We start from the raw sequence: 22,817 nt of genomic DNA, 5'->3' as shown, positions 1-22,817 counted from the left end.
TAGGTGGTGGCTAGGTTAAAAAAAAATTGTACCTCCATTTATACACATTTATTTATACAATTCAATATAATATACAATATTTATTAACCCCCAAGTAGCCTAACCTGCATGTCTTTAGATTGTGGGAGGAAAGCAGAGTGTGACCATGCAACGAAACTCAGGCACGAAGGATCCAAGAGCAGATATTTTTAATGACCGGACAGAGGGGCGATCCACAATCCGTAGTCTAAAAAATACAAAGCAAATGACTACTGAGACAGACGGCGATGGATAATACCAGAATGGCAAAGACTCAGTCTGTGTAACCAGAGTGACAACAACACCTCACAAAGAATAGAACGAAAAGGCATGGCATATGTACGTAGAGAGAGCCCACTTATCAAACAGAACAGGTGAAGCCATAGACTGGGGTGAAACTAATAGTCCGGTGACTGGGAACGCTGAAGGTGAGAGTTGGAGGGAGCGAACACTGCGGAGTGGATGGTTGAACTGGAGTCCGTGAGAGACTATGAGCACAATCACAAAATAAGTCATGATTTTGTGATCGTAAAGTGCTTGACCTTCATTTAAACCTACTACTGTTCCTGCTGTGTTGTGTTGTCCTAATTTTTGCGTTTCGGAAGCTTGATTTTAATTGCTACACACTATTGTTTTCGTATTTACAATGTTATGTATTTTCCCATTTTGATTTTGCACTTTTATTTTGTTGCAAGCGCTATATAAGCAAAATGTGGTATTCTGATGACCGTTCGAATTGACACTGTGACCTATGATGCGATATTTTCAATTGGAACTTTATTAAGTAGATACAGTTGCAACATAGGTTAATTCAATCAGATTTCTTCATAAATAAAGTGAAATTGTCATTTCATTAAAGGATTAAAGCGGATGTTGTGGTTAGACCAGGGGTCGGCAACCCTGGTCCTGCAGAGTAACCCGTTGTTACTTGGCATTAATTGATCAATGAAAGCCGTTGATTACACAGTTAACTCACTGAATCGGTCTGAATCGGTTGCTTATTTTTAGGTGGAGACGAAAGCCAGCACACCCTGCGGCTCTCCAGGACCAGGGTTGCCGACCCCTGGGTTAGACCATTAGTAGGCGACTAATTGGGCCGTTCGATGGGAAATAACGCAAGGGATTTCCCCAGCCGCTGTGCGCTCAATATATATGGGAGCGAAACATCCTTGGAGGCAGATTGCTCCAGCAGGCACAACTAAACTACACGGTTCAACACTGAAGTTGACGATTTAAGCGCCTTTCTTTACGAATAACAGTAGGTACTCCGCAGTTGTTTCTTTTTACGCAATTGACTGTGATGGCTTCTAGTGTATTTAGTCTATTTTGTAAACCAGTCATAGTTTTGTGAGCATATATTCCCCAACTTGTTAATTAAATGTATTCTTGCGTAACGAACTAAAGCATTGCTTTTTATCGTTCTTGCAGCTTTACAAAAAAAGCAGAAACATGGAATTCAACTCTGTTTGCATCAAAAAGGTGAGACGGTAACTGAGCTAACGTTAACTAAAGATGTGTTGATCAAATTAGGTTAACCGCAACACTTTGTTGAACAGCAAGGGATATTTTTTAGTAGGCCTATTGATGATTTTGTAGCCTATGTGGCATGAGCTATATTAGTGTTGCTGTGCCGCGTCTATTTACGTAACGTTCGCGCATCATACATGTTCGTATCAGAGGAGTAATCTTTTTGTTTTCCCATCCCTGAAAAGATCCCAAGCTGTGACCACAAGGAATTACATTTGGAGGTAACCCAGCATCCGCACAGCTTGCGCGGTGTTGCCAACATCATCGTTGCCCTGCAGAGAATGAAACACAGCTACACTCCCCGCGGGACAGAGTTCAGTGACCATGAGCTCCTGGACATTATGCTGGAAAACGTGTTTGAAGGTAGGCTTACCTGCCCTGGAATTTCCTTGTTGATCTCTTTCAGCCAATGGTTGGAGCTGGTTGGTGCCTTGAATGGCAGCCAATCGCCGTGTGTGTGTGTGTGTGTGTGTGTGTGTGAATGGGTGAATTAACAACATCGATTGTACAGCGCTTTGGATGAAGGCACTATATAAATGCTTACCATTTACCAATGATAGGCTGCGCGCGCCACATTTCCCAGTGACGTAAAGTCAAAGGGCCTTCATTCGGCTGTAATCACGCTCCGTAGTGCAGTAGCCAATTGCAATCTTGCGTTTGTTTGTTTTGCTCATCGGCCCACCTATGCCCCTGCCTCTCCCCTTGCAGAGAGCGTCATGCCAGTGGCGGTGGATACTTGGAGTAGCAAGCCCAACGTGTTCTACAACACCAAGGTTATAGAACACAGCGTGTGTGACCAAGATCAGAAGAGCTTGGTGCTCCACCAGAGTCCACTGGAGCTGCATGCAGTGATACTGCAGGCTGCCAGCATGCATCTCAAAGGTAAGCCCAGTCACGGCATGCAGTGGCCTGAAGGGGGGGCTGCACAGACTGCAGAGTTTAGCTTCAGTTTAGCTTCAGTTATTAGTTTATTTTCTCAATAGTGTTAGCGTTAAACACGTCTTACAGTACCTCTGTGGACTTGTATTAACACTTATATTCAACAAAATTAGATGGAAATTAATTACAAAATGTTTTTGAGAAGAATCAAATGAAAACATTTGAATAAACACTGCAATTTCATAGTACATGCACTCAGAGATATGTCCCTGTTGATTGTGGATTGATGGACATGTTGCTCTTTGCCTTCCCCACAGTAAACTTGAACCTGTCGACATACATGTCTCGCAACTTCACTGACAGCCAGAGACGACCTGTTGCTTTGAGTATCGCAGGAAAGGACCTCTACCTGTCCTGCTCAAAGTCTGGCAGCAACCCCATCTTGCAGTTGGAGGTAAATCTACGATGTTGATGGGAGAGCACTGTGTTGAGATGGTAGATTTCAGATGCTCAGTTCTGAGACCCAAAGCTGTGAATCCCTCATAATTCACGTGTCAGAACAGTAATACGTTATTCTGTTCTTTTCTGAGCCTATCATAACAATGTCCTGAATTAGATCAAATATTGTCCTTAACCTTTTTTGATTTCAATGTATATATTTGTTATTAAAATGAATCTGCCGATCTCAAGGATATAAACAAGCCTGGCCCACAAGCTTCCTTTATGAGTCTGCTCACAGTCGTGGATTGTGTGTCGTTTCTCCAGGAGGTGAAAGACCGCGCGATGCTGAAGAACATTAACGCAAATGGGGAGACGGCGCGTTTCCTCTTTCTCAAGAGCGAGCAGGGCTTGAACGCCACCAGCTTAGAGTCGCTCAAATTCCGCGGCTGGTTCGTCAGCACGGCTGTGGTGGATAAAAGACCCGTGGAGATGTGTAAAGAAGATGCCTCCGCCCACTTCACCAACTTCTCCTTCACACATCTGTGATCTCCACAAGATACAACCACACCACACATGCACAAGCACCCACCAAACCTGGCTAAAAATCCCCCAACCGTCCATTGTATGTACCGAGTACAGCCACAACGGCACTGGGGTTTATTCATTTACTTTTTGAGTCTGTCGCAAAACTGGTTCAGCCAGATAAAATAAATATTCATGTTCTTCGCTTCTTATGGTAGTGTAATGGCATCCTTAATGCCAATGGCCTGTGACAATTTAAATTCCGGTTGAGTCTGTAAATTATGTACTCAAGCATTTCATAATGACTTTTGTAGAGAGCCGCCTTATTGCACATGGTGAGTGTAGTAATGTGTTAATAAATTATTTAATGATTTCTAATCGTGTGTTCGACTTGTTACTTTCTATATTCTGTATACCATATTATAGTCATATCAGATTTGTTCAGTTTCTTCAGATGTTCATTGGGTGTTGAGGGGTAGTTGTGTTGGGTTTTTTTGTTTTCCAATCTGGATTAGAATCATCTTGCAATTATCATTATTATTGCAATGGAGAGTATAATTCCTGCTGGGATTATGAATTATTTCCTAGTCTTTGAAAAAATAATAAAATAGGATTATTCTGGTCCAAATATAAAACTGTAAAGATCCAGATATGAATAAATCCCACCATCTGCTGGTCAAGAAATTAGCTGGGGAAGACCCCTGAACTGCTTGGAAGGCTAGCACCAATGTTTTGAATTTGATGCGAGCCATGACAGGCAGCCAGTGGAGGGAAGTAAGCAGGGGGGTGACATGTGAGTATTTGGGAAGGTTGAAGACCAGACTGTGGGAGGAAACCCACGCAGACACGGGGAGAACATGCAAACTCCACACAGAGAGGGGCCCCGGCCGACGGGGATTCGAACCCATGACCTCCTTGCTGTGAGGCAGCAGTGCTACCCACTGCACCATCCGTGCCGCCAATATTCCTGTCAGTACTCTAAATTTCTCACTTTGAGTTCACTTTTACCTTGTGAATGATCGCTGTATATGGGTGGACGCAGGTTATTTCAAACGTTAATTTAATATTTTACAATACAATTAATTACAAGAAAACAGGAGAAAGTGTATGTGTGTGTGCGCGTGTGTATGAGTTTGTGTCCGTGTCTGTGTGTATGTGTGTGTGTGTCAGTGTGAGTGTGAGAGAGCTCTAAGCGTGGCTGTCAGTAGTGAGTGAGTGAGGGCTCTAAGCGTGGCTGTCAGTAGTGAGTGAGGGCTCTAAGCGTCTGGCAGCGACCCCATCTTGCAGTTGGAGGTAAATCTACGATGCTGATCAGAGAGCACTGTGTTGAGATGGTAGATTTCAGATGCTCAGTTCTGGCTGTCAGTAGTGAGTGAGTGAGGGCTCTAAGCATGGCTGTCAGTAGTGAGTGAGAGCTCTAAGCATGGCTGTCAGTAGTGAGTGAGTGAGAGCTCTAAGCGTGGCTGTCAGTAGTGAGTGAGAGCTCTAAGCGTGGCTGTCAGTAGTGAGTGAGGGCTCTAAGCGTGGCTGTCAGTAGTGAGTGAGTGAGAGCTCTAAGCGTGGCTGTCAGTAGTGAGTGAGAGCTCTAAGCATGGCTGTCAGTAGTGAGTGAGTGAGAGCTCTAAGCATGGCTGTCAGTAGTGAGTGAGTGAGAGCTCTAAGCGTGGCTGTCAGTAGTGAGTGAGTGAGGGCTCTAAGCATGGCTGTCAGTAGTGAGTGAGAGCTCTAAGCATGGCTGTCAGTAGTGAGTGAGTGAGGGCTCTAAGCATGGCTGTCAGTAGTGAGTGAGGGCTCTAAGCATGGCTGTCAGTAGTGAGTGAGTGAGGGCTCTAAGCGTGGCTGTCAGTAGTGAGTGAGGGCTCTAAGCGTGGCTGTCAGTAGTGAGTGAGGGCTCTAAGCATGGCTGTCAGTAGTGAGTGAGGGCTCTAAGCATGGCTGTCAGTAGTGAGTGAGGGCTCTAAGCATGGCTGTCAGTAGTGAGTGAGAGCTCTAAGCGTGGCTGTCAGTAGTGAGTGAGGGCTCTAAGCATGGCTGTCAGTAGTGAGTGAGGGCTCTAAGCATGGCTGTCAGTAGTGAGTGAGGGCTCTAAGCATGGCTGTCAGTAGTGAGTGAGGGCTCTAAGCGTGGCTGTCAGTAGTGAGTGAGAGCTCTAAGCATGGCTGTCAGTAGTGAGTGAGTGAGAGCTCTAAGCATGGCTGTCAGTAGTGAGTGAGAGCTCTAAGCATGGCTGTCAGTAGTGAGTGAGGGCTCTAAGCATGGCTGTCAGTAGTGAGTGAGGGCTCTAAGCGTGGCTGTCAGTAGTGAGTGAGAGCTCTAAACATGGCTGTCAGTAGTGAGTGAGTGAGGGCTCTAAGCGTGGCTGTCAGTAGTGAGTGAGGGCTCTAAGCATGGCTGTCAGTAGTGAGTGAGGGCTCTAAGCGTGGCTGTCAGTAGTGAGTGAGGGCTCTAAGCGTGGCTGTCAGTAGTGAGTGAGGGCTCTAAGCATGGCTGTCAGTAGTGAGTGAGAGCTCTAAGTGTGGCTGTCAGTAGTGAGTGAGTGAGGGCTCTAAGCGTGGCTGTCAGTAGTGAGTGAGTGAGGGCTCTAAGCGTGGCTGTCAGTAGTGAGTGAGGGCTCTAAGCATGGCTGTCAGTAGTGAGTGAGGGCTCTAAGCGTGGCTGTCAGTAGTGAGTGAGGGCTCTAAGCATGGCTGTCAGTAGTGAGTGAGAGCTCTAAGCATGGCTGTTGTCCTTGGGCTGTTGCTTGGTGGGGCAGGGTTTCTTCCGACACTTCTGCTTGCTGTGGGCATCTTCCTCCTGGGTCTTGTGCTGCTTCTTCAGAGTGTCGGGCATGGTGACCACCGGAACAGGCAGCAGGGGGGAGCAGGGGAGGAACTTGCTAATCCTCGTCTGCAGCGTGAAGCACAGGCACATGAGGCTCGACACTGTAGCACACCTACTAATATGGTGACAAGATCTGTCGTCGATCTGCACGTGAAAGTTTAGAACTGGAGTTCTGAAACACTGATATACAACTTAGAGATGTTTTTTCCAGCACTCACAGTGTGGTTTTCAACAGGTCACACTCTCTCTCTCTCACATCACAGGAAATCGGGGTAAAAGACGGCAACTTGCAGGAAATGATGTCATCACAGTAGCCTGGAAAGGGCACACTCACCACTTCGTGGCAGCTGCTGGATGTGGGGAGGTCCAGGTGGCCAGAGAGTCCGAGTTGCGTCACTTTCGGCTTGTAAGCTTGACCCAGAATTTTGCTTACCTGGAAGGAAGACACATGGACCCATTTTGTTCCACTTGTTTGATTTTTGTTTTACCATTACAAACGCCACTCTGAAGTACTTTGTGCTGCCTGTATCCTTGGAAGAAAGGTGCACTATAAATAAGGTTTATCGTTATTATTAAAATGTACATAAATGTCCACATTAAACCAGCTGCGTGCGAATGTAGGTACGCTAACGCTAATAGGAAACGTAAACGGTGCTCGCTGACATTAGCCCCGCATCACCTTGCCCTTCTCCTGCCACTCTCTCCAGGTCTCCTCCACCTTCTTGCTGCAGTACTGGGTGACGCACAGGTCCGGCAGCACGTCCGTGGACGTGAGGTCGTGGTCGTCGCCGGGCTGGCCTTGCGGCGCTGCTGCGGGGGCAGCAGGAACGGGAGCCGCAGCTGGAGCTCCTTCCTCACTGAGCGGAGACACAAACAATATAAATAAACACCAACAAACTCGAAACCGGTCTCACATTAAATAGCTATAAGCAGCGGTAGCGGACAATGCTGCAAGCACTGCCCCTGTGTGTGTGTGTGTGTGTGTGTGTGTGTGTGACAGAGGCATAGATGTTGCCAACTGTTGTTATCTATTCCTAAACAGTAACCTTTCAAACATGTCTGTTGAGATTTTATGATGGGGATGAGGATGGAATTCCTTATTCCATAGTGTGGTAACCATACTTGCGAGTTAGCTAGCTAGCGAGCTAACTCATCAGTGTTTGTATTTGCGTTGCCTGGCAACAGTGACAGTTACAGTACAGTAGCTAATAGAATTCTGACCATACTGTTTTTGTAAGTGGGGCCATATAAATGATAAAATCATAATCTATGGTCTAAAATTGCCATTACTTGATAAATAGCCTTGATAGGACTGTTCTGTGTAAAAGCAATATCACACTCGAGGTCATGTGGTTATAGTGAATAATCAGCATTGCTGTAATTATCTTCTGACTGAATCACAGCCTTGCTGATATAGGCTACAATATAACCACACTCTTTCTTCTGTGATATTGCTAAAATAAAAGAAATGGAACCCTGTAATGCTGTTTCTCACTGGCCTCGAAATCCCTTTGTGTACTTCACTGAATAATCATTTATTTACATTTATTTATTTAGCCTTTATTTCACCAGGAAGTCCCATTGAGATTCAAAATGTCCTTTCCAAAGGATACCGTGGCCAAAAATGGCAGCCAGGTCGCGCAGTGAACACATAAAACATGCACAATACAGTAGAAATATAAAAGTAGTAGAATTAAGTGCAGTAAAAGTTATAGGTAGGCCCGCACGGAATCCGCGGACACAGAACTCCGACGAAGAATTCGAACGTTGAAAGTCATAAACAAGTGAATACAACAACATTGTCCCCTCTTGCAAGTTAGTAAGTAGTTAGCTTGTTAGTGTTATGTTCCTGTGTTCTGCCTGTTAGTTTATCATTGTTCATTATCATTATTCTTGTAATTTATTATTTTTAATATTCATGTCTGGTGTTCTGTTTATATTCATTAGTCTTTGCACTCGTCTTCCCCTGTGAGTCTGAATGTTAACTAGCCCAGTCACTCCCTTGTCTGCGTGCCCCACTATTCGGGTGTTTACGGTAGTTCCGTTGAGCAATCTTCTTTCCAATCTTGCATTCCTTACTTCCTGCTTTCTCTTCATTTCATGTTTGTACATAGCACTAATATACTAATCCCAACTAACATAGAATTTGTACAGTACTAATTATACTAACACACTAATATGTTTGTCAACAACAACTAACAAACTAACATTCACTCGTTTTGGGTATTTGTAATTTAAATCACTTAACTAACTTACTAACGCATCTCCAGTTTCAATTCTGTTCTGTAACTCCGCCTCCCTATTCTATCACTGATTACTTGCTTAGTTTCAGCGAAGTATTCGCACCCGTCTCTCCGTATCTCTGCATCTCCTGATTCTCTGAAAATTGTATACTCCCTAGTCCGGAGTCGTTTGTATTACATGTGTGTCTTTGTGAATCCAGTCCGCGTTTTCGTTTCCCCCTCGTTATTGTCCTATTACCCTTTCATGTTTATTTGTTAGACCACCCTCACTCCCATGCCCTGCCTAGTTTGTCACATGAATAAGTAGGTGTAATAAAGTAAAAATGTTCCTAATAAAGTGCTCAGTGAGTGTATATGCTACATTAAGAATAACAATAAGACATGTCAAAGGAACTCAGAATAGAAGATTAATAAAACAAAATGATCATAAGGAAGAAAAAAAAGTAAATAGAACCTTATCGTGTGTTTGGGGTCGATTAGGGCAGTGGCTCCCAACCTTGGTCCTGTTTATGCTAGTTTTTGTTCCAACCAAAGTTGCAATCCCTGAATTTTAAAACCTAACCTGCATGTCTTTGGACTGTGGGAAGAAACCAGAGTACCCAGAGGAAACCCACACAAACACGGGGAGAACAGGCAAACTCCACACAGAGAGGCCCCGGCCGACAGGGACACGAACCCAGGACCTCCTTGCTGTGAGACAGCAGTGCTACCCACTGCCCCATCCGTGCCGCCCACACTTCTTTAAGTCTGATAATATTTTTCCTTAAACCTATTAAAACAATGCATATTTGGCTCTATCAAATGATTAGTGTAGCCCATTGATTCACCCTAGTCTTTCATTTGATGTTGTTACCTCGAAGTAATTGTTTGCAATATGAGCACAACGTGGACGTCAAACTATTATCCTTCATGGAGTGCTTGGATTTTATGTGATGTGGCTTAAGAGGGTTAAAAAAAACCCTCTAGGCACGAAAAGCTTCATATTACGAAATTTTAAAATAAGCATAAAGAAAATACATAAAGAATAAAAATTCTATGCTTAGAATGGAAACCATCAAACTAAGGATCGTGATTGGGAACCACTGGATTAGGGTATGTAGTCTCACATTTCTCAAAATAATTTTCTCTGGTTGTTTTGAATTTTTCTTATTGAAGGAAAAAGTGCATCTCTGTCTCGACCTGAAGGTTGGGTAATTTCAGAGCCAGCTGCAGGAGACTGTTGCAATTACTGCAGTGAGCCTAATTCTGCCCTGCTTGAATTTGTTGGGGATCTTTTGGGGGGGGGGGATTTCCAATATAGGCTATTTCCAATATAGGCTATTTCTTCTAGAATCTCTCCCCACCTTCAAGCGCAAGCTGAAGACACACCTCTTCAAGCAGCACCTCTCCCCACCTCCCTGTGAACCTTAATTGTTGTCTCTGTGACTTGCTTTGTGTATCGGTATTTTTAGTTGGCTAGGTAAGCAGTGTTTGGATAATTAACTTTGGTCACTTTTGCTCTGTTTGTTTGTTTCTTTGTTTAAAAAAAAAATATATATATATATATATATAATAATAATAATAATAGGCCCTCTTCCTTATCTTTGTTGTACAGGTAGCAGTTGAAATTGTACTTCCCTCTAGGGTCTTTCAGCGAACTTATCCCTGGTTATGGGTATGCACTTCGTTGTACGTCGCTCTGGATAAGAGTGTCTGCCAAATGCCAATAATGTAATGTAATGTAATGAGTAATTTTAATATTGAAGGCACGCTGAACAGAAGTTAGAGCAGCACTAGCTTCTGCGCTGTGACGCATATGTGAGTGAAACAGCTCTTTCAGGGGGATGTTTGGACGGTGGGGAGTGGATCTGACTGCCGTTTAATGAGGAGGGGAGACAGAGCAGTAGCCTGTGGCTCTGGGGGAAAGAATATGCCCCACTGCATGAAAGGACATTGATTGGAGGGGAATGGAAAATCTATACACTAAATACACTGGTACACAATGACGCCACATCTTGTAAAATCTTGTTTTCCAGAAAGTTGATGGAAAAACGTTAGTGTGAAAATATTACAGTGTTATAATTTTTTTGGAATATATACTTCAAGACAGTTCATATGGTCATGAAGAATTGACTAAATTGCGGAAAAAGTGAATTTTGTCTGTAAAGTCAAAAATGCCCGATGGCCTTTCTAGTGTTAAACTGCCGGCTGTTTGTAAGCATCTCTTGAACAATGGGCATATTTATTCTTAATATGGTCATGGCTGATCTATGAACTCCATGTGCATTTTTTCAGTCAGTTTTCAAGTTCAATTATAGTTTTATGTGTGTCCCAATCTTCGACATTTTCACACTTTTGCAATTTGTGGTAACTGAAAAAAAAAAGTTAAATAGTTAATTCCTCTCAGCTGGAATTAACACTGCATGCGCGGCCAAATGTGCTCAAAACACATTGATTAATGTAGTGAATGACTGTAGTACAGTTCTGGAGCGAAAATTCACACCGCAGATTTTCAGCAGATTCCGTCTGGGCCTAGTTATATGTCACTATCTACACCAGTAACAGGAGCATGCTCGGTGACAGGAGCACACAGATTCTGGTTCACCTGCGTTATATTTTAGGAACCCCCCCCCCCCCCCCCAGGACTTACGCCTCCTCTGGATTGGCCTCCTCGTCCAGGTCCTTGGCCTGGGGGGCTCCCAGCCTCTTCAGGTCTGCAGGCAGCTCCTTGGGGAAGGTGCTGGGGTCTTCCACGCGCCACCGCACCTGCCCGTACGTGCCTAAAGACGGGGGAATTTCGGGATAGGGCTGCTTGACTACCAGGTAAGGGGTCTCGAGAAACAGAAAATCCCAAACCGGGTCTCTAAACCTGCCAGCTTATCATCCCCAACTGGTTGAACCTAACCTCAGCTCACTATGCGGTGAGAGTTCCAGGTACAAAATGGCCACCGTGTCAAATCCAGGCGGAGTCTGCTTGGAAAACTGAACTAACAAAAGGCGATGAAGCTTTTGCGACCTCCAGGCTAACCTATGTAGCTGCCGGCGACGGTCCACAGGCGCACGTTGCAGTCCAGGCCGGCTGTGATGAGGAGGTCCAGGCCCTCTACGTAGCCCACGTGGATGACCCTCCTCAGGTGGCACTGCCAGGAGCTCAGCTGCTTTGGGGGCGTGACAGAGATCCTCAACCCGTCCCACACCTGAGGAATCGGGTACGGACGACCGTACCGTCTTGTACTCATTAATTGTCTTGCAGAAAATCCTTATACAACTGGTGTCCAATCTTCGTTCTCAGTGTGGTTTTAACATAACATAACATAACATAACATAACATAACATAACATAACATAACATAACATAACATAACATAACATAATATTGCATAATGACAAGAACAGGCCATTCAGCCCAGCAATGCCTGCCTTTTCCTCCCACTAAAGTGGGTTTTCAGTGTTGGCATGAATGAACATGAATATAGTTTAAAAAAATAAAAAATAAAAAAATAAATATATATTCTCTTCACCTCTGTCTTCTGGTCCTCCATCATCACATTCATCATCATCTTAAGCCCCTCCTCCTGGCTGTCATTGGTGGAGAGGCCGGGCGCATCCCCTGGCTCCTTGGTCACCTCCATCCCGCCAGCCATGCAGCAGCAGTAGTCCTTGATGTCCCAGAGCTGGGGGAGGAGAGGGCCCGCAGTGTTCAGCAACACGACAGCAGCGGGGATAAGAGTGCTCCGTAGCCGGAAATATACATTCACATGATTACACCCCATGTCGTTTTGTCAAAGGGACACAACTCCGATGTCTCATTTGGGTTATGAGAGAAGGACCCTGACAGTCCAAAGTCAGACTGACTCTACCCATATCCTCCATGTGACAGTCCAAAGTCAGACTCTACCCATATCCTCCATGTGACAGTCCCAAAGTCAGACTCTACCCATATCCTCCTCCCCTCAGGCAGACGTTCCAGGGTCCCCCAGTCAAGGCTCAACCGATATAAGACCCTTTCACCCCCCTAAAAAAGCTCCAAAGCCAGGGCCCTAAACGGCACCTAAGTCACAGCCCTGTTACTTTTTATGAATGTATTCATGTACATCATGTTTTGTCCATGTGCATATGTACTGTATGTTGTGTCCATGTCCATATGTACTGAATGTTGCGTTGTGTCCATGTACATAAGTATGTTTGTATTCACGTAACAAGTGCAACTGGGGCTACTGATTAGCATTTTCATTTTCTACAGCAGGCACTGTTGTGTCCCAGGCAAATTTGATGTGTGACAATGAAGTCCACCTCATCTTATCATTATCTTACTTCTGCAGTGCACTGACATGGACTGAGGCCGCCCGGGAGGGTTACCGTGATGAAGCCGTGGCTGTCCCCAGTGAGGAGGATCTGGTCGCTGGGATCAGTGGACATGGCGGTGATGGTGGTGTCCTCGCCTTGGGTGGGTCTAAACCTCCCCAGCAGCCCGCCCTGGTCGCAGATGGACCACGCGCACACGTAGCCGTCCACCGTGCAGGTCAGCAGGACCGCGGTGTCTTGGCTGGGGGTGCGGGTGCCTAGAAACAGGGCCTGGGGTGGCGGAGGGGCAAGAGTGGGGCATCAGGGGTACTGCAGTTTGTCATGGTTTTTTGGGGGAGTGAGGTAGAGGTTAAAAAAATCAAGTGTGATACCGGGAACCAGGTTTTTATAATCAAGCAGAGGGTTCCCCAAAAATGTAAGGAGTAGGCCAAAGAGAAAAAAGTAGCCAGCCAGAGGGGGTTCAGATGATGTAGCTGAAATAGCATAGTTTCATGCACGCCACCTTTCATGGCTTAGAGTGGCCTCACTTTTAGAAAGACCGCGACTGGTGGTGGATACATGTCCCCTGTACTGACGCAAGCAGGGCCACATCCGACCTATTTCACATCCGACCAAAAAAATTCCAAAAGTAGGCTAACCTCCGGAGGATAACATGGGCATTTCCTTCTACATAACTAGGTACAGAGTGGACAGCACTATTTTTATTTTAAATGGGATCTGATCTCCAGCAACAAACTATTATTTATTGTGGGAGCTGGCTTTAATGGGTAACAGTTAGCCTATGTTTCTTGAATTAAACTATTATTTTTAGTATATTGAAGAGTAGCAAATTGTTTTATTTGGAGCATCTTTGAGAGACCGGCAAAGGTGTGTGTGCAGACACCAGTGACAGATACCATTGTATATATTTAAAGATATAATTATGTTTAATAGAGTAGCCAGCCAGCTACAAGTGTAGAGTAGTCGGCCATTAGCTGCCAGCAGCTGTCACTTGGGGAAAACACTGATCAAGGTCATTCTTGTCATTAAGGTTTCCTGAAATAACTAGCTAAAGGAAAATATCTCAGGGCCAATGGCATCTCCAATATAAATCACATATTATAATGATGTATTGCCATTTTCTTAAGTGTTTTTGTTTGCTTCTTTTGTGCAGGCATTTGATAACCAAGGTAACAACTTTTGCCAAAGCAGCATTATGCGGACTCTAGAGGGAAGTACAGGAAGTGCTAGGAGTACCACAAGGGTAAGGACTTGGAACTTGTAGATTAAGCTGATGACAAAGGTTCTATAAAACTATGCTATCTATAAAAATAATATCTATAAAACTGTTTAGGAGACACAACTAGACAGTAAGAATGGGGGGGGGACTTAGTATTTTAAAGCCAGTCCCATTTCGGCCCAAGAAAGTGGGCAGGGGAGATGCTCCCCCCGTACCTTTTCCACAGCCATGGAGGGTTTGGCTAGCTCCTCGGGACTGAGGAGATTGGGCATGGCCTCCTCTTCGTCTCCTTGGCCTCCTTCGCTCTCCTCAGCATCCACATCCTCATCCTGCAGTGTCATGAGGGTCAGAGTTCACATAACATAACATAACATAAGGTAATGGTCAGAATAGGCCATAAGTGTACCTATTTCCTAGTTTGCCCAAAAAGCTAAATAGCCTGGTCTTGAACTAGCTCTTCTGCCTCCACTACATGTACTGGCAAGCTATTCCACACATTGACGACTTGCTGTGTGAAAAAAAACTTCCGAATATCAACAAGACGGTCAAAGGGTTTCTGAGGTGGCACCTCATTCCAAGATGTTTAATGTCATACTTGGGCAAGTCTTATTTCTTAGGGGCGTCTCATTCTCCTTCCTTTAGCAAGGCAGTAATCTTGCTAATATGCCCCAAATGGACACCAGTCATTCTAACATCAATCATTAGCTACCTACATAATTATGCATTAACAGGACAAGCCAGCTACCTGGCTAAAGCCTATATTTTCTGAAAGACAATGGAATGCACACATGCAGTCATATTATTTTACAATCTTTCCAGAGCCAATACAGCAAGTGTGTTAGTGTCTCTGACATTTTTCTGAAGATAATGTTGGTTATTTGGCCATTTCGTTTTTCAGAAGTAAGTCAACAGTCAATGGACATTAACCATTGCATGCATATACTAAACAAATGTTGTACTCGACTGCTCGAACAAATGCCCCAAATGCCCATTTGAACCAGCAAGGGGCCCTTTTCTTCGTGCTGCACCAGCCGATGGGGGTGTCCGGAGACTGTTACCTGCATCAGCTCTGACTGACTGCTGCCGGGCCTGGAGCCAGAGCTCCTTGGGGTCCCCCGTCCCTGCTGAGTAGCTCTTTCCTGCACCGGAATCAGTGATGGAAAGCAGAAAGGAAGAATATAAACTTGCATAAAAAAATATTAATAAATAATATTAATTGGGACAGAAACATATTGTCTATAAAATGGCCGCCCGATGCATTGGGCAAGTATACTAAGCCGTTTCCATTTGAATACATGCATGAGCTCAGCATTGCAGGGACAAAGTAAATGGTAAATGGAAGGACTTTTACTCTCTGTCCCCTGGACTTTACACCTCCGGCAAATACCAGGTAGGACACTGCTGTTGAAGGCGCTACCCAAACTGCTTCAGTATCCCACCATATGAATGGATGCCATTTTAAAAATGCAACAGCTGCTTAAATAAGCTGCTCTTGATAAGTGTCTGCTAAGTGCCTGTAACGTACTGTAGCGTTATGGCAGTGTTTGACTTGAAACAATACCCATATGAGTCAGCAGAGGGAGCCCTCCACACTGGCTCTGTGCCACCAGTGGGAGTTCCTCTGGTTTCAGAAGGGGTGCAGTACCTGGTCGGGAGCAGGCTGTTTGGGGGTCCCCCGATTCTGCTCAGTAGCTTTCTCCTTTAACTGAGACAGCAGGTGGAAGAGCACACGGGGAGGGAAAGGAGACGTTAAACTTGCAGCGCTTGCATACGGCTCCCCCTGTATGTGAGGGTGCCACTATGCACTCATAGTCTCCAGACGATTTAGAAAATGGCTGGCCAAAGGTGTCTCACTCCTTAATAAAAACGGTAAACTTATAAGGTAGAAAGAACACACGAATAACTTTGAATTCTAATTGGAAGATGAGTGGATAGTGTCATTGTTATTATTATTATTATTATTATTATTATTATTAAAATGCCTAGTGTAATAGTACGCCTTTCGTATAAGGAAACCGGCAGTTGAAGGTGCTTCACAGTGGAGATGTAAACACACGGTAAAACAGGGAGGAGCCTATCGTCAGCCGGATAACGAGGGAAGGTTAATCTCTCACAGTCTCCAGGAGCAGGGGTCGGGGGCCCTGGCTGGCGTTGAACCAGCACAGGGGGTCTTCTGTGCTGGTGTTCCACACGATGATGTCGCCGTTGTACGAGGCCGTCACCACCATCTTGTTGCCGTAGGCATGTATGGAATATATGTCCTCTGTGTGATAGCGCATCCACACGCTGTGCTCCATCTTCACATCCGTCTGGACGTTCCTGCGTCACCACGGGAGAGGGGCGGGGGGTTGTTACGGCTTAAGATCATACCTCTAGTACTTCCCCACGTGTCCCACACAAACTAAAAGCCTAATTTCTCATGGAAGGGTTGAGTTAATTTCACTCCATTCAGTTAAATTCAAGAAAAGAAGAAGAGAAATTGAGTTCATGAAGTAAAAAAAAAAAAAAGAAGATTTTTAAATTCAAGCGAATTTCAAGAAATACGAAAAGGAATTGACTCCGACCCTGATTCATGCACACCTTTATGACAGATCTGTTGCCATGGCCTGTATTAGGACCAGTCATGTGATGCTGTATGTGTTAGGTACTGGGCGTAAATACGGTATGTGCGAGCGAGTGACAGGGCGATGTCCCCATTAGCCTGCACAGCGAGAGCAGGGTGTGTGCTATACTTGCTTGTAGCAAATGATGCGCTTGCTCCAGCCCGATATGTAGATCTTGTTGTTGAAATTGAGAATCCCTGTCACCTGAGAGCCACACAAACAATAAGCAATGCTTACTGAGCACACCATAAAATATATATTTTCAAGCAATTTAGCTGAGGCTTTTATCCAATGTGACTCACAGTTGATTAGACTAAGCAGGGGCTCAATCCCCTCTGGAGAAATTTAGGTACATGGGCCTTGCTCAAGGGCCCAACAGCTGCACAGATCTTATTGTGGCTGCGTAGTGCTTGAACCACCAACCTTCATTTTCCCAATCAAGTACTTTAGCCACTTTAGCCACTAACATACAATGTTGTGTGTTGTGGCAACATCTAGTGGTGACAGCTGATTCCAATATTTTAATAGAATCAAGAGGTTTACAAAGCCTGCTGACTTGTAACGAAGAAAAGCGATCTAAACTAGTCTGCTCTAACAATGTTCTGCTAAGCCAAGCCACTGTTGGCCAATTTCAAAGAATGTATTTGCATTTACAAAAAAACCCAAAAACAAAACATAGTTTAATCTGTTTTAACCGACTGAGCAGCAGCAATTACGATGCCCATAGCTTGGAACCATAGCACACTGCAGCCATTTTAAAACTATATTTCAGTTTTGGGGTTTGTGAAGTATATATATATATATATATATTTTTTTTTTTAAAAGAATCATCACAATTTACAGTTCGAAGAGAACAAGAGAGACCTGAGGAACAGCATGAGATGGGGGAACATGGGCAAACGGAGAGCAGGGAGGGTTAGGCGCGTGGTTTTAAAAGAAGAAGAAGAAGAGCCGGAAAAGGAGCCCCGCGGCGTTTGGCACCTCGTTTTTGTCCAGCACGGGGAGTTTGAGGAGCAGCACGCCGTTGTTGAAGTTCCAGAGGCGCACCGCGCCGTCGCTGGCGCCCGTGAGGAGGCGCCGCTGGGGCCCGTCGAACGCCATCACGGTCATCTCCGTGTCCCGGCCGGGGGACGTGAGGAACTCCATGGCCTTATCGCCCGTCAGGATGTCCCACACGCACACCACCCCACTGTAACACCCGCTCACCACCTGTGGGGGGGGGGGGTGGGAGAGGTGACGTGTCATATCGCCCGTCAGGATGTCCCACACGCACACCACCCCACTGTAACACCCGCTCACCACCTGTGGGGGGGGGGGGGGGGAGAGGTGACGCATAATATTGCGTAATTTCTGTTTGCTCATCCCAGTCTCCTTATGAGGGTAGTGTCAGACTTTGGCTTTTTAATCTCCTTATGAGGGTCTACCGTAGATCACTTTGCAGCCCTATTGTCCGACAGAGATAAATATTTTATTTTTTAGACTTCTACTGCTGTAGCCTATCCACTTAAGAGTTATGATGCATTATGTGTTCAGGGATGCTCTTCTACATACCACTGTTGTAATGTGTGTTTTTTCACGTTATTTGCTCTGCTGCCACACAGTTGGCTGATTAGATAATCGCATGAATAATAAAGGTGTAATAAAGTTACTGTTCCTAATAAAGTGCTCATTGAGTGTATATAGCACGTTTCTCACACTCACAGTGCGCTACAGTGACGAGGGGGAAACTCGCCCCCACCACCACCAAATGTGCAGCACCCGCTTGTGTGATGCAACGGCAGCCATTTTGTGCCGGAATGCTAATATCTACCCTCTGACATATTTCTCAGCCTGGCCCTTGTGCTTCCAGTGAGGCAGGGGACTAAAGAGACTGTGTATGCGAAAAGAGAGGAGAAAAGGCGACTGAGAAAGTTTAGTTTAGCAAGTAGCATTTCCAGGCTATACTCATATCTACTTCACCACTCTGCAGACCAGCACAAACCATTTAGGATGAGATATTAATCTGCATTTTACAGTACCCGACTGTTTGCAGCTGGTTTGAAAGAGGCTAGTGTCTGATTGAAGTGACTGAACCTGGCCCTGCAGAGAGCGTTCGACTCACCTGTTTGAAGTGAGTGTTATAGAGAGCCGTGCACACGGGGTCCTTGTGTGTACTCTCCTTCAGACGGGCGTTCAGGTCTTCCATCTCTCCCTGCAGAACGCCCATCTATATAACACACACACACACTACTGTACTATAGCATATGCCAGTGTCTCAATGTTAGTCACACGTATTAATCAGGCTGCCACAGGCAAAAGTGGGTGGCCTGTAGCGTTGTGGTTAAGGTAAATGACTCGGACACACAAGGTCGGCGGTTCGATCCCCGGTGTAGCCACACTAAGATCCACACAGCCGTTGGGGCCCTTGAGCAAGGCCCTTAACCCCGCATTACTCCAGGGGAGGATTGTCCCCAGACTAAGTCTAATCAACTGTAAGTTATTAAATAATTACTAGTTACTAAATAAGTTATTACTATCATCATTATCATTAGAAAGCGTGTGACCGAGGGCACGGGCAGCGCACCAGGCTGGTGGCGATGACCAGGGTGTTGGTGTCGCGGGTGTAGTGGAGAGCGGTGATGGGGGGCCTGCCCATGGGGATCTCGCTCGGGCGGATCTTCTGGAGGCAGGTGTAATCGTGCAGGTCCCAGATGCGCAGGTTCTGAGCCCCGGAGACAACATGAGGAAACATCAGGGCAGTGGTCGGCCTGTAGCGTAGTGGGTTAAGGCACACGACTGGGACCCGCAAGGTCGGTGGTTCGATTCCCCCGGTGTAGGCACAATAAGATCCGCACAGCCGTTGGGCCCTTGAGCAAGGCCCTTAACCCTGCATTGCTCCAGGGGAGGACTGTCTCCTGCTTAGCCTAATCAACTGTACGTCGCTCTGGATAAGAGCCTCTGCTAAATGCCATTAATATCATGTAATGTAATGCAAAGTGGTCCTCACTCATTGTTGTGCTCATTGTTGTTTTTCGCCTTAATATCAGCAATCAGTTTAGACCCCAGAAACCAGGTGAGGTGAGTTAACTGTGTAATGTTAACTGCCTTCATTGAACAATTAAGTGCTGAGTGACAACGAAATCCACACCCTGCGGCTCTGCAGGTCCAGGAGTGAGGACCACTGCGTTCGGGAAAGGTTTTGTGCTGTGTTTTGCAAACAGTGTTTGGAGCGAAGAGGTGGTGGTCATAGGCTTCTGTTTTTTATCAGTTTTTTGTTTGGGTGGGGGGTTCTGTTTTACATTCCCAATCAGCTCTTTGTACTGCCTAATTTTGTAGTGTCTGATTTTGTTCAATCAAAACCCCTTGTTGTTACTTTTCTTTTTACTCTTATTAAGACCAACTTGCATACCCCACATGTTTAGATATTAACACATTTCCCTGCTTTATCTCCCGCTTGCTTGCTATGTTTGTTAAAGGGTACTACTGAGACTTGGCCCAAACATGATGCATATAAAACATTCAATTTAAATGCAGCTACAATATTGCTAAACCATACTGCATCCACAGAGGATGAGAAGCTCCTGAGCCTGAACATAAGTATAAGTACCCCACCATATTAATCTCCACAGTCTCCAATAGTAACTGTGGACAGCGACACAGACAGCTATGAACACTGAGTGACGGACAGAGAGGCTGTGCTCCCCTACGGGTCCCCCTGAGGAGCTGACCTTGTCTCTGGAGATGCTAATGACCTTCTTGTCCCTGCCATTGACTACGATGTCTGTGATGACAGACAAGTGACCCTCCATTCGAGAGCAAGCCCTTTTTGTCACATAGGGGTTCCAAACCCTAACCATCCTGTCAGATCCCCCTGTCACTGTAGAACACACACACACACACACACACACACACACATGCATTTTCACTCCTGTCAGTATACTGTTTTCTTAATACATTTTCCGCAATAAAACAAAGCTACAACCGTGACTATGGACTCCTGGCTCAATGAGCCGGCTTTGCTCTTGTCAGTCATGACAAAGACCGCCTTCATCACCATTGTATTCCTGTGAGCATCTTACCCAGAATGTTCAGCTCTGGAGAGTAATCAAAGCACATTATTCCCTTTGGCAGCTTAAAGATGGAGTGGCTGTGAATGATAAGGGGAAAGATGCCCATGAATAAGGACCACACAGAGCATTCATTTTAACTTCACAACATTTCACCATGAACTGAACAGGGGCTAAACAATTATTATTATTATTATTTTTTTAATGTATCTACAGGTTTTATGGGAGATACATAGTTTATTGTGCCATACCCAGCTTCTGTGATGCATTTTTAAAAGTAGAAGATAGTAAAGGTTTTTTTTTTTCACCCATGGCTTCATCTTCAAAGTATGAGTCTATGACTAGTGTTACTCGACAAACACAGTCTACAGTGTATGGCATACATACACAATAGCATGCATCCAGTCTGAAAATGAACCAGGCAAAATAAAAGAACACACTGGATTTCACTCTTGTGTGAGTCTGGGACCCTGGTCAGCACCATTGCTGTTTTGTCGAAGGCGGCACAGGAAGCAACGATGTTTAGGTTTGCGAGGAAACGGATTTGCTGGCAGGTACCTCCAAGGATAGCCTCAATCGCCCAGGAAAGGACAGAGGCACAGAGACACACGGAGGGAGGAGAGACAGAAAAATTAGATAATTAGAGTGAGATTGGGAATGAGAATAGAGAAAGGAAGGGAAACCAAAACAGAAGAAAAGAGTCGTCAGGGAGAGGTATGCGTTGGCGTGTTATTCATTTGAACACTGAATAACATACACAGAATGGTGAATTCTTTACTGGATCAAACCATGCTTGGCCTGCTTGCTGAATGGCCCTGCGACAGACTGAGAGGCTGTCACACAGCATCAGCAACAAGTGATGGATAGTCCATCATGCAATCCCTAAATAACTATAATAATAATAATAATAATAATAATAAATATAATAACAATACACACTAGTCCCTTAAAAACTTTCACTTTGATTGAAAAGTATATTACTTACTACTTTGAAACAGAAGTGATTGTCGGATTTGTTTTTCAGCAAGCCTGCCATAGATATGTGACAGTTGCTCCCTGGAGTAAAAAGAAAAAAATAACCATCAGCTGTTTAATAAGCATATTTGTTGCATATTTAGTTCTTCTCAATTGGCAGTGATCAGATGTTCAAAGCTTGTAATCCCCTTTTCGGGTTACGAACTGACCCTGGGTGTACTGAAAGAAAAAGGCAACATCTAAATTTCTCTACTTCGAGAGTGAGGCGGCACTTTGCTACTGCTCTTCAGATGATACGCGGACGATACCCAACCCTTCGTCTCGTTCCCGCCATCTGATACGCAGGTTTCAGCCCGTATCTCTGCTTGCCTGAGGGACATCCAGAGCTGGATGGACAACCACCATCTAAAGCTCAACCCAGGCAAGACTGAAATGATATTCATGCCTGCTAAAACCTCTCCCCATCTGGATCTCTCCATTTCCCTCGGGGATACCACACTCACGCCGTCACCCAGTGCAAGGAACCTCGGTGTGGTGATGGACAGCAGACTGTCCCTCTCCGAGAACATTGTGGCGGTGACCCGGTCATGCAGGTTCTTCCTATACAACATACGGAGAATCCGCCCCTTTCTCACCCCCTACTCGACCCAGCTCCTGGTCCAAGCGATGGTTCTGTCCCGCCTGGACTACTGCAATTCCCTCTTGGCTGGCCTCCCAGCGTCTGCCATCAGACCCCTCCAACTCATCCAGAATGCAGCAGCTCGTCTGGTCTTCAACCTTCCCAAATACTCACACGTCACCCCCCTGCTTACTTCCCTCCACTGGCTGCCTGTCATGGCTCGCATCAAATTCAAAACATTGGTGCTAGCCTTCCAAGCAGTTAAAGGGTCTTCTCCAGCTTATCTACAAAAAATCATGAGACCCTACACCCCTGCCAGACCTCTTCGTTCAGCCTCCACAGGCCGCTTGGCACCCCCCCCCTCTCCGAACCTCCACATCACGCTCACGACTACTGTCTGTTCTGGCTCCACGGTGGTGGAACGAACTCCCCGTTGAGGTCAGAACTGTAGAATCTCTCCCCACCTTCAAGCGCAAGCTGAAGACACACCTCTTCAAGCAGCACCTCTCCCCATCCCTCCCTACCTCCCTGTGAACCTTAATTGTTGTCTCTGTGACTTGCTTTGTGTATCGGTATTCTTAGTTGGCTAGGTAAGCAGTGTTTGGATAGTTAACTTTGGTCA

The 22,817-nt window shown here is 45.4% G+C and overlaps 2 protein-coding genes across 3 annotated transcripts in view; one reads left to right on the top strand and one right to left on the bottom strand.

The window, feature by feature from the left end:
* The first annotated feature begins 260 nt into the window (after positions 1 to 260).
* Positions 261 to 3,747, top strand: LOC133141112 (interleukin-1 beta-like). Of its 2 annotated transcripts, none has more exons than XM_061261516.1 (7): positions 261 to 446; positions 1,027 to 1,280; positions 1,447 to 1,497; positions 1,731 to 1,908; positions 2,254 to 2,427; positions 2,742 to 2,878; positions 3,190 to 3,747. In XM_061261516.1, the coding sequence occupies exons 3-7, from the start codon at positions 1,468 to 1,470 to the stop codon at positions 3,409 to 3,411; spliced, it is 741 nt and encodes a 246-aa protein (XP_061117500.1). In that variant the 5' UTR covers positions 261 to 446; positions 1,027 to 1,280; positions 1,447 to 1,467; the 3' UTR covers positions 3,412 to 3,747. The 2 variants fall into 2 exon arrangements, with proteins under 2 accessions (XP_061117500.1, XP_061117499.1); XM_061261515.1 differs by having other exon boundaries at positions 266 to 446; positions 1,027 to 1,276; positions 3,190 to 3,746.
* Positions 3,748 to 5,950: 2,203 nt separating this feature from the next.
* The window catches only part of LOC133139903 (WD repeat-containing protein on Y chromosome-like), a 24,550-nt gene continuing 7,683 nt past the window's right edge, over positions 5,951 to 22,817 (bottom strand). Inside the window, exons 9-27 of the mRNA XM_061259375.1 lie at positions 21,587 to 21,657; positions 21,042 to 21,172; positions 20,614 to 20,681; positions 20,263 to 20,411; positions 19,119 to 19,256; positions 18,657 to 18,761; positions 17,537 to 17,764; positions 16,689 to 16,759; positions 16,067 to 16,271; positions 15,598 to 15,657; positions 15,011 to 15,091; positions 14,168 to 14,281; positions 12,788 to 13,003; positions 11,950 to 12,102; positions 11,458 to 11,626; positions 11,080 to 11,209; positions 6,887 to 7,064; positions 6,542 to 6,640; positions 5,951 to 6,273 (exon numbers count right to left, since the gene is read on the bottom strand). Coding sequence (XP_061115359.1) covers positions 6,097 to 6,273; positions 6,542 to 6,640; positions 6,887 to 7,064; positions 11,080 to 11,209; positions 11,458 to 11,626; positions 11,950 to 12,102; positions 12,788 to 13,003; positions 14,168 to 14,281; positions 15,011 to 15,091; positions 15,598 to 15,657; positions 16,067 to 16,271; positions 16,689 to 16,759; positions 17,537 to 17,764; positions 18,657 to 18,761; positions 19,119 to 19,256; positions 20,263 to 20,411; positions 20,614 to 20,681; positions 21,042 to 21,172; positions 21,587 to 21,657 — 2,543 coding nt within the window. The 3' untranslated portion in view covers positions 5,951 to 6,096. The remainder of the gene's footprint in view (positions 6,274 to 6,541; positions 6,641 to 6,886; positions 7,065 to 11,079; positions 11,210 to 11,457; positions 11,627 to 11,949; positions 12,103 to 12,787; positions 13,004 to 14,167; positions 14,282 to 15,010; positions 15,092 to 15,597; positions 15,658 to 16,066; positions 16,272 to 16,688; positions 16,760 to 17,536; positions 17,765 to 18,656; positions 18,762 to 19,118; positions 19,257 to 20,262; positions 20,412 to 20,613; positions 20,682 to 21,041; positions 21,173 to 21,586; positions 21,658 to 22,817) is intronic.

Source organism: Conger conger, chromosome 11, assembly GCF_963514075.1.
Source record: "Conger conger chromosome 11, fConCon1.1, whole genome shotgun sequence".
Taxonomy (NCBI): Eukaryota; Metazoa; Chordata; class Actinopteri; order Anguilliformes; family Congridae; genus Conger; species Conger conger.
The sequence above is the reverse complement of the archived record's forward strand: the minus strand, read 5'-3'. Positions and strand labels throughout refer to the sequence as shown.